The sequence below is a fragment of the Saccopteryx bilineata genome, chromosome 1 (genome assembly GCF_036850765.1).
Source record: "Saccopteryx bilineata isolate mSacBil1 chromosome 1, mSacBil1_pri_phased_curated, whole genome shotgun sequence".
Taxonomy (NCBI): Eukaryota; Metazoa; Chordata; class Mammalia; order Chiroptera; family Emballonuridae; genus Saccopteryx; species Saccopteryx bilineata.
Window position 1 is genome coordinate 238,369,266 of NC_089490.1, and position 10,792 is coordinate 238,380,057.

At 37.2% G+C, this 10,792-nt stretch overlaps 1 protein-coding gene across 1 annotated transcript; it reads left to right on the forward strand.

Moving 5' to 3' along the window:
- Positions 1 to 575: 575 nt before the first annotated feature.
- On the forward strand, positions 576 to 10,737 carry LOC136310206 (complement factor H-related protein 3-like). The gene is made up of 7 exons (XM_066238460.1): positions 576 to 756; positions 2,156 to 2,329; positions 3,846 to 4,040; positions 4,632 to 4,802; positions 7,180 to 7,356; positions 7,550 to 7,732; positions 10,251 to 10,737. The coding sequence occupies exons 1-7, from the start codon at positions 690 to 692 to the stop codon at positions 10,442 to 10,444; spliced, it is 1,161 nt and encodes a 386-aa protein (XP_066094557.1). The 5' UTR covers positions 576 to 689; the 3' UTR covers positions 10,445 to 10,737.
- The last annotated feature ends 55 nt before the right edge of the window (positions 10,738 to 10,792 follow it).

Below are 10,792 nucleotides of genomic sequence, written 5' to 3' on the forward strand. Positions count from 1 at the left end.
GAATTAATAGGTCAGTGAAAGAACCGGTGAGGACACTTAATTTATGTCCCTACTACAAATTGGGAAAGTTTGTATGCCTCTGAATATGTTGTACCCTAAATTAAAAGGTGTCTTAATGCCCATTAGTTAAAGAATATTTTAATGGTCAAAAATATTTTGAAATACTTGTACTCTGTTGTGTGGTCTATGTAAGTTAAAAAAATGTCAGTGCATTCTTAAAGACAAGAAAGTACAGATGGTAGAACAGAGTCAAATGCACTGGTTAGTGTCCATCAATCCCTAAAGACTGTGTTGGTTGAGGTCAAGTATAGGACAAGAGAAAGTTGCAGTGACATGACCTCAGAGTTACTCCCAGAAATTTCTTGGTTGAGAAAGGACCTCACCCATTCTCCAGAAGTGTTTATTATAAAATTTAAATCGCTTGAGTACCAGTAAATACTGTCTCGAAAGAAATAGTACAAACACATATCAGGGATTCGGTTCAAGAAATAGTTGTGAAATCACTCATAGGAATTCAGTTTTGTCATTTATGGCAAAACTCTCTAACTGGATATCCACTAAGTGATTTCAATAAACTAGATTCTGGGTGGAGCACTTAAATTTAGAGCCACACTTGACATCTGCTCATGACACAGATGTAAAACACCGAATAGCACTGTTGGAATATCTGTGTCGCTATACCATTGGAGATGCCTAACATGCTGTTGCTCGCCACTGTCACTCTTACCTTGCACATTTCTTGGGCTCACGGACAAGGTAAGGTGAAATTGACTTGAATATTTAGCTTCCTTCTGAAATATGGCTTTGTCCTTTTTATTTCTCTTTAATGTTTAAATAAATTGACTGGCTGAAACATTCTGTGGTGTGAGGATACAATAAAAAATACCTTTATGGAATATTTATCACATAATCACTTCAAGGGAAATTAAGAGTTTTCTGTCTCCTGAGTTCCACAGTGTGACAGCCATTCCTCAATGGTAGGGAATAATGTGAACAGGCTCATGATCTTGACTAGAAGTATGTCACAGAAATACTAGATTATAACCCCAAAACTGTCTGAGGGATTCTTATTTCTGATATAAGAAAATTCAAAAAGCAATAGATATTTTCATAAATTAACATATTACAATGATTTTACAGTTGTTTTTATGTCAAGCTTCTTTATGTCATATATTTTAAATATGGTTAGCTTACTATATTTTAATTATAACTTTGAAAAACTATTAAAGATCATTCACATCACTATCAATTTAATATTTTAACAGAAGTAGCTTTATGGAACTGACATATCTTTTTTAACAAAAATAAAATCTATTCTTAATTTCCAGTGTAATCATAATACATTTTCATTTGTTTTCTGAGATCATGATAAATGTTGAAAATTTAAATATTTTAAAGATCACTTCTATTATTCAATTTACAAATTATTTCCCATGATTTTTGGCATCATTTTACTTTATACTCCAGCCCTCACATGTTTGAGTTATCATAAATTAAACGTCTAGTGAACCTACGGTGCCTCATGAAATACCAGGTATGAGAAGAATGTACTGACATCACTTTCTATTATTCATTTCATAATCTGTGACACGCTGGGGTGTGTACACTATTTAATCTGGGCAATGTCCTTTAGTAACAACAATCACAACAGAACGGGGCTTCCTAACTGTCCCAACTGGAAGCACCCTGGTCCCCAGTTCACTCACATGAAGGACTTGAGCATCCTTTGACATCTGAAAAGGGTCCTGGACAAACCTTCACAGGTCTGGAGGCACCCTCCCACCAAGTGCTGGGAGGAAGAGACTCAGAATATGTGTGAACAGTCCCTATCACAACTTCAGAAGCCAAGGCACTTAAGGAAGGAGGAAAGCATAGTTGAAGTGACAGGTTAGGACTTCATACCACACACGGATGTCATGACGGGCGCGATGGCTACGGAGAAAGCACTGCAGAGCACACAGGCAGTGATTCCTCAGGTGAGAGGATGAGAGGAGGAAGTGACTTGGTGTGGGGAAGGGCCCAGGGCTGTGCTCATTTTAATGCCATTTTTCTCTATGGTAAGGACAAAAAAGGACAATTTGTTTTATTCTCATGTGCCTGACTATTTTCATGGGCAGTGATTTCTGCATTATTTACATGTTCTTTTCCTTTTCAGAAATAACATGTGATCCTCCAAGGTTTGAAAACGGGGGCTACACTCCTGATAGGGCCGTATACAAACTTGAAGAAGTAATCACATACCACTGTAAGAATGGCTTTCATCCCTCAACCCGAGGGATTAAGGCAAAATGCACTGACAAAGGCTGGGAGCCCCCTCCAAGATGCAGCCGTAAGTTCCGTTCATATCTTGACCTGCTTCCTAATTATGAAATTACTTCTCTTAAACATAAAAAAGGGAACCCATGAAGTTCAAATTTTTGCCTTACTGTGAATGTAAAGCAGAGGAATTCATTTCTCTAATATAATTCTAATACTTGAACTAAACATTGCATAAAACTATATTATCTAGCACCTCATATATTAGTTATTTATTTCTGTGTAAAGGTTTCCCTCAAATACCCTCGTTTTAAGCAATAACCCTCTATTATCTCAGAGTTTCCAGGGCTCAGGGATTTGGGAGTGGCTCAGCTGCCCGGTGTTGAGTCTCACTCTGTGGCTGCAAGTAAGATGCTGTTTGAGATGGTGTTAACAGAGGGCTGGGATGGGTTGGGTGGAGGATGTTTCCAAGAGGACGTTCTCCATGGCTTTTGCCAGGAGCCTCAGTGCCCAACCACCTGGATTTTCCATAGGTTGCATGAATGGCAGCTTCCTGTCCCCCAGAGTTAGTGATCAGAGAGACAAGAAGGACACCTCCATACCATTCACGACCTGGTCACACACTGTCACCTCAGCCATCCATACTCTCTAGGAGAGGGTCCCTAAGTGTAGCACTCACTCAAAAGGAGGAATTGGGCTCCCTTGTATGAGGGAGGTGTGTTGAAGACATTGTTGATTTTCTAAAAATCATCACACGTCACCAAATGGCACTCAGTTCAACAGGGTATTATAATTCTGGGGATGCTTCTTTGACCCTTTTCAAGTGTTTTCTGTCTCTACAATCATATTCATTTTCTTTATATTACAGTTCATTGTGAAGGTGGTCCACACTTAAACTGGATATTCTTTGACTGAAAAGTGCAATCATACAGAAATTAGGTCAATGCTCTCAGTGTTAATTAAAGGGAAAATCAAAATGAATTTTGAAAGCATGATACAAATAAAGAAGAAGCTGTAATCACCCTGAAACAGACCCCAAGAGTATAACAACAACAAGGAAAATTAGTATTTTTTTTTCCTTTTTTTTTTAAAGTTTTATTTTTATTTTTATTCATTCATTTTTAGAGAGGAGAGGGAAAGACAGACAAAGAGAGAGAGAGAGAGAGAGAAGGGGGGGAGGAGCTGGAAGCATCAACTCCCATAAGTGCCTTGACCAGGCAAGCCCAGGGTTTCGAACCGGCGACCTCAGCATTTCCAGGTCGACGCTTTATCCACTGCGCCACCACAGGTCAGGCAATATTTATTTATTTTGATAAAACTGATGGATATCATCATATTAAATTCAGATGTTCAAAAAAATTCAGATGTTCAACATAAGGATTTGATATATGTATATATTGGGATCAGAAAACAGGTGTTATTTATATCATCTGAATTTTATAACTTTTCTTGTCCTAGATACGCTAATGGAATGAGTATAATTAGGTTAATAAGAAAATATAATTCACCAATGAAACAATTTATCACTCGTTTGATTTTATTGTGATAAAACACTAATCATACTGCATTTTTGTTTGTTTTATTGCTAGTTCAGCCCTGTGACCTTCCAGAAATAAAACATGGAGTTCTGTATAGTGAAGATTCATACAGATCATACTTTCCAGTATCTTTGGGACAGTGGTTTTACTACTCTTGTGATGACGGTTATGCAACTCCTACACAAAAACAATGGTATTACATCACTTGCACAACAGGAGGGTGGTCGCCAGAAATACCATGCCACAGTAAGTCAACCTCTAACCTTGTGCATAAAGGAGTGGAGAGAATAAAAGACACAAGGACAATAAGAACTATATGACAAGAGTAAGGTGGAGGATGAGTTCTTTGAGCCGAAAGACCAATACAGGTATTTTCTTTTAGGAGAAGTTCATTAAAAATATGAGAGATAGAAACAGACTTTACAGGAATAGTTACACTGATTGTCTAACCACAATGCTGCAGACCTGAAACTAATACCATATAATATTTAATGAATACTGTAATTGAAAAATAAAGTTTAATAGCCATATAATTAGTATTATTACACTTCACATAAAATGCATTAAAATTACAACTACATAATTCCATTTATTTAAAAAGATGTAAAAAAAGGCCTATATCATTTATGCATATTTTAATTATAAAAACAAAAGGTAAAATATTGAATATTGATCTTTTCTTTTTAAAATAATATTTCATACTAGCTTTAGTTTTTCTTAAACTATGTGTTTTTTTAATGCTTATACATTTTACTTTAAATATTGTAAAGATAACTTTCCATTATTATTTTGACCAACTTTATGTGCTTTTTTTAATTTCCATTTTATAATTCTTAGAAAAATGTGCTCTCAGTCATTTGGAACATAAACATTTTCCACATAAGGAAGAAAGCTATATAGAGGGTCAGTCTATAGAGGTTGACTGCGATCCTGGCTACAGCCTTGTCAATCAGCAGAGCGCAGTGATGTGTACGGAGAACGGCTGGGACCCTCCTCCCAGATGCATCAGTAAGTAAACAGCTCTGAGAGCCCATCCGTGTGTGATTTTCTGAGACCCAGACTCATTGCTATGAAAGTTTCATGTATCAACTCTCAAGCCGAATATACCAAGTCTCCTATGTCTTACAACAGACATATTTAGTCTTCCCTGCTAAATGTGTCTGAATTGTTTTAAATGTTTGATAAGTAGATTGTGTTACTGTGTTGAATTAAATGAGAGTAGAACTGTAAATTATGAATGTCACTATATAATGTTAAATAAAACAGATAGTAAAGTAACATTAGCATTTACATTAAAATTGAGCTCAATGTGTTCATGAAGAATTTAAAATATACTTAAAAATAAATACACCGAATTCCCATAGATTAAATCACTGGGATTTTATAGAAAGATTAAAATTACTGGGATTTCATATACAAGGGTTTATTTTCAAAAATAAAACTCCTCAGGTGAGAAGTCTAAGAAATAAGTTACCTGGGTCCATATTTCTCCTCAGCCATAGGGGGTCCTTGATTCCATGGTTACAAACCGGCAGCTGGACACTTAATTTTAACTCTGTTTCCAGGCAGCAAGAAGGAGGCTAAAGACACCAGTGGGTCGGGGATGGGACCTTCCAGCTGACCTTCAGGGGAGTGTTAGTGTTGCTCTCAGTCAGAACTTCTGCTTGTACAATGTTGATCAGATTTCAGTCAAACAGCCACAACAAGCTTCAAGGAACGTTGGGCAACATATCCTTTCCCATAGACAACTAATTGGAGGTTAGAAACGAGATTTGGTTACTCAGTAAGAAAGAGAAGATGGATGATGAATACCCAGATATCCATGAAATGCAGAGTGGATGGTCAGCTCCACCTCTTTGCATTAGCAAATAACATACTATTCTCCATTCTCCGTCAACCATTTCCCCTTTCAGAGGTGATCACTGTATTTAAAAGTAAATCACACACTTTGAGAAGTAAAAAGATACATAAATATTTGTAGCACCATTTAACATACCATGTTGAATTAGATCTTTGTATATTTAGAGTAGATGGTAATGGAGAAGGGCATCAATCTATCTCTTTCAATTTAACTTGCCTTTGGAGCAAAAACAATCCCATCGCCGACAGACTCCTTAGGGAACCTCAGGAGCGTACTGGCAATGCGGATTGATCTCTCAACTAGAACTTAGTTCCTTCCCTTCTCTCGTGTTTTAAACTCACCAACCCCTTGAGCCTGATCCCTTCCTCATAGTCTTCATGTTCCCTGTGCAGGGAGGCAAACAGGTCCTTCACTCTGAGATGGATGACATCAGGAGCATCAGGACCTGATAATTTGGTACTCCTGAGCAGGTCCAGCTCTGGGGGCCTTGTTACATTGGGGCACAGTGAGGGGAAGGGTTGAGGGGTCCCGGGAGGTGGGTGAGCTGAGGGCTGAAGTCAGGAGGGCTGTCAAATGTGATGTTCACCAGTGGGCCCTGGAGCCCACAGTCACAACTAACAGGCAGAGCTTCCCATGTCAACGTGAAGATCATGAGGAAGGACAGAGAGTCTTTCCGCATTGCAGATCCCATATGACTGGGAAGGATTTTCTGTTTCCTTCAGATTTTGGGGACCAATTTGGTACTTTAATTTCAATAGTTATTGATGTGTACATTCATATAAAAAAATCCACCAATCCAGTTGTTTTTAGCCATAGCATAAAACTCTTAATACATAGTACAACTTAGATAAATCTCAAAAACATTTTCATAACTTAAAAAGTACCAGACACAATTACAAAGTTGCTGATCTCAGTGTCACCTAGTGAGATATCCAGCCTGTAAGATATCAACTCACACATATTCAAATACTATGTTGCATTCTTATGCTTGTCAAGGGCTCTCTTTAGTAAAAAAGCTGTATTCTGTAATTCACTTTCATACTCAATTTTGATAAATTTTCTATTATAGAAATCATAATGGAAAACACGGTACTTTATATAAATAATGGACAATGATAAAAACTTTCTCTTACACACATACACTTAGTACTATTATGTCTGGAATGTAAATATACACATAACCTTTTAAATTAATAATTTTTTAAAATTTAAAATGTCATATAATCACAATAATATAATTTAGTAACAGCCAGTGGCATACTCATAGTTAAAAATAGGTCTGACAAAATGTCTCTAATATATATGTAGAGTCTGTGAATGATAAGAAAAATGATGTATGTGGAAATCTATTTTTTAAGGTAAGCTACTCCAGCACAAAAAGAATATCAGAGCATTTTCAAGTGATGCTAAACTTACCTGTACACACTTACAGTACAGGTTATTACAGCCGAAATGATATTTTCTGAGTTGGATTATACATGATGTAGCATTAGAAACACAATGGCCAACTTTATTTTGCTTTAGAACATTGTGGTATGCCATTATTTGAGAATGCCAGAGCCATCATCACTGGAAAACCGTTTAAACTCAATGACACGTTGGACTATCAATGCCTGGATGGGTTCGAAAACAGAGACGGAAAGCCGTCGGGATCCATGGTGTGTGGTGAGGACGGCTGGTACAACTTGCCAACCTGCTTTAGTAAGTGTTTTTATTCCTATATTTCCTTCTTCAAGAATTGCAAAATCTTTATCTATGTAATCCCTATTGGAGTGTGCATTATCTAGGGCAATTTTTTACACACAAGCTTTAAAATGCAAAATATAAAGCTTTATTTAGATCACTTCCAGGTAAACCACCAATTTATCCTCACATTTAAAATGTTATTTTTCAGACCCAGCAGAAAACTGTGGGCCTCCTCCTGATATTAGCAATGGGGACATCATTTCCATCCCATTGGCAGTGTATCCTTCTTCATCACGGGTTGAGTACCAATGCCAGGGCTACTATGAACTTCGAGGAACTAAATATATAACATGTCGTCAAGGAGAGTGGTCAATGCCACCGAGATGTGAAGGTAAATTCTGAATATTCTTTGGGATCCTGAGAAAACGAGAGCACTGTTTTTGTGCTCGATACTAGTCCAGTACTCATGGAGTCAAGTTCTAGAAGTGTGTTCACAACAGCTATCTTGCTGAATGCCTGACATTCAAAATTGCACAAAGCTATAAGCTTGAAAAATCCTTGTGTTAACAATGACAAAGTTTTTTTCAAAGAGGAACAGTCAGATACACTGATTCTGATGCATTAAATTGACTACACTGTGGACCAAACCTTAACTATTCTCTCCTACTTATGTGACCTTCTGTAGGAGATTATAGCAAAGCTGGGCTCCATACCCTGGCAGTGGCAGGAACAGAGAGCAAAATTACTACACGCAAGTCAGAAGAGTCTGGAAAGAACTCCAAATTAGATTTTTAGGGAAAAAAAGTACCAGAATTCAAAAATAAATTCCTAATTTCAAGTGTGAATGACCAAATAGATGGACAAATCTAAGACATGTTTTATGGAACAAGCCTCACCTTTTCCAGATACTAATAACAGGAAGCAATTATTACTATCCAAAGACATGAAATCAGTTCTGGGAGAGGTCAGACTTTATTTTGAGACTTTGCTTTAAAAGAAGCAGAGAGCATTGATTGGATAAGATCCTTAAAGGCAACATCTAACAATGTGTAATATATACCTAGACATAGAGTATATTAATGCAGCCAGTTAAATTTTTACTTGAAATAGTAAAGTTAAGAAAGAAAGTCTTAGAAGTGTGTTTTGAGAGGTGTGTAGAGCTCAGATAGCATATAGTTTTGGATATTGACAGCATCTGAACATGCTGAGGAACTTTTGAAAACTTTTGGATTTCAGGAGTCATGTGTATTATTTTATGAAGTTTCATAATGTTAGAGTCAATACAACATGTTAGGACATAATTTTGAGCTACTTCTAAGGCTTTATCAATATCAGTGAGGGCTGAACTAGAATGCAAAATACATGGGTCAAGAGTAGAAATAGAGGCGGTCCATGATATCTTCAAAATTTGATAAATGATTGTATAAACATGTAGGACATATATACAATGGAATACTACTCAGCTATAAGATGAAATACTGACATTGGCAACAATATGGATGGACCTTGGGAATGTCATGTTGAATGAATTAGGTCAGAAAAAGACATGAACCATATGATTTCACTCATATGATATAAAATTGAAAGCAACAAATAAACAAACAAGAAAAACAAACAATCAAAAACTCAGACACAGACAACAGTATAATGTTTTCCAGAGGGAAGAGGGCGAGGAAGTACTAAGGGGTTAAGGGGACCAAATATATATATGGTGACAGAGAGTTATCTTTGAGTAGTGAGCACACAATGCTATATACAGATAATGTATCATATTATAGAAATGTACACTTGAAAACAATGTTATTAACCACTGTCACCCCATAAACATAACTAAAGAAACAGAATTAAAAGTTTATCATGTATAATTTCTACAGTGCAATAGAGCTTGCCTATAGAAATCAGAGAAGGTCTTGAAGAATATTATAATATATAAAATGTTGCTCACCGTCAGATTGTAGTAGCAATAAACTGGAGACTCCCTTATGTTGCAAAATAAAAAGTTTGAGAAAGGTAACACTTTTACTAATTTTACAGATGGGGGCACAGTGGGATAGATAGAGAAATTTGTTCTTACTCAAGCTGCGGTTCAAAACCACTCTATGTGTATATCCATGCATCTGTGCTATCTGTCTGTACCATAGAGTATGAAAAAGATTAGATAGGTAGGTAGATAGATGACAGATAGATACATAGATACATAGATAGATGATGATGATGATGATGATAGATGATAGATAGATAGATAGATAGATAGATAGATAGATAGATAGATAGATAGATAATGGATGGATGGATGGATGGATGAATGGATGGATGGATATAGAGATACATTTATGTATATCTGTATATATGGTTGTATTTTAATAGAAGATTGTTTCTTAGGAAGTTTGTGGTTTTCTATTGTCCTCTTTCCACTTTCTGTGGGCACTAGAGAAAACTATAACTATGGATTGGAACTAGCAGAATGGGAATCAGTTTGGAGGATTCACAGTCACTGCCAGTGGAATGGGAAAGGGCTGAATGGAAACCACGGCCCCAGGGGAGCAGGTTCACACGGTGCCCCCTGACCTGCAGGCACCGGTGTGGGTCTGTGCATCCCCCAGGTAAAGAGCCAGGACCCTGGGGACAGGCTGCTAGGCTCCACGTTCTCCATCCCCACCTGCTCTGCTCTGAGGAGGGGTAACGGAACTTCCCTTTTTCTGGGTTTCTCCCTGTGTGACTAGGAGTGACTGTCTGATGACGGGCTGCCAGGTGTCATGGAAAAGTCCTAAGAGCGATACTTGGCCCCCGCTGACATGTATTAGCTATTTAGATGGTTTCATCATCTAATGTTACCCTACCTATTCATTAGGTGAAAGCTGTCCATAAAAATGAAAGATTGTTCATTGTTTTTATTTTTCGACTTTCAGAACCATGTTTAATATCTGAGGAAGACATGAATGAAAATAACATACAATTAAAAGGGAAACACAACACCTATTATGCAAAGGCAGGGGATGTCATTGAATTTACGTGTAAATCCGGACACAGCGCACTGACGTCAGTGCACTCATTTCTAGCCCTGTGTGCCGAAGGGGAAATGGAGTTGCCCCGATGTCTGTGAAGAAGCATTGTCACCCCAAATGTGCAGCCAGCTTTCCCTGTCACTCTAATTGCCTCAAAGCTTATAATATCTTCCGACATTTCCTCCTATTTTCTACTTTATTTCAAAGAAAAATCTTTTTAAAATGTGGTAGTCTCAATTTTCAATTTAATCTCCTCTCAATGATGGTAAAAACAAACCCTATCATCGCTTACGCTTGTACCAAGACAATAATTGTTCTCCATCCCTGGGCTCAGACTCTTTGCCAATAAATAAATAGACATGCAGATAACCACGTGTCTAATCATGCGATACCCATGCCTATTGTTGGTGTGTTTGTTTTTAATATTGGCTTAAAGATTAAATTAA

Coding starts and splice junctions, on each gene's coding strand:
- LOC136310206 (XM_066238460.1), top strand. CDS start 690: ATGCCTAACATGCTGTTGCTCGCCACTGTCACTCTTACCTTGCACATT. Junction 2,330..3,845: donor GCCCCCTCCAAGATGCAGCC/GTAAGTTCCGTT, acceptor TTTTATTGCTAG/TTCAGCCCTGTGACCTTCCA. Junction 4,803..7,179: donor CCCTCCTCCCAGATGCATCA/GTAAGTAAACAG, acceptor ATTTTGCTTTAG/AACATTGTGGTATGCCATTA.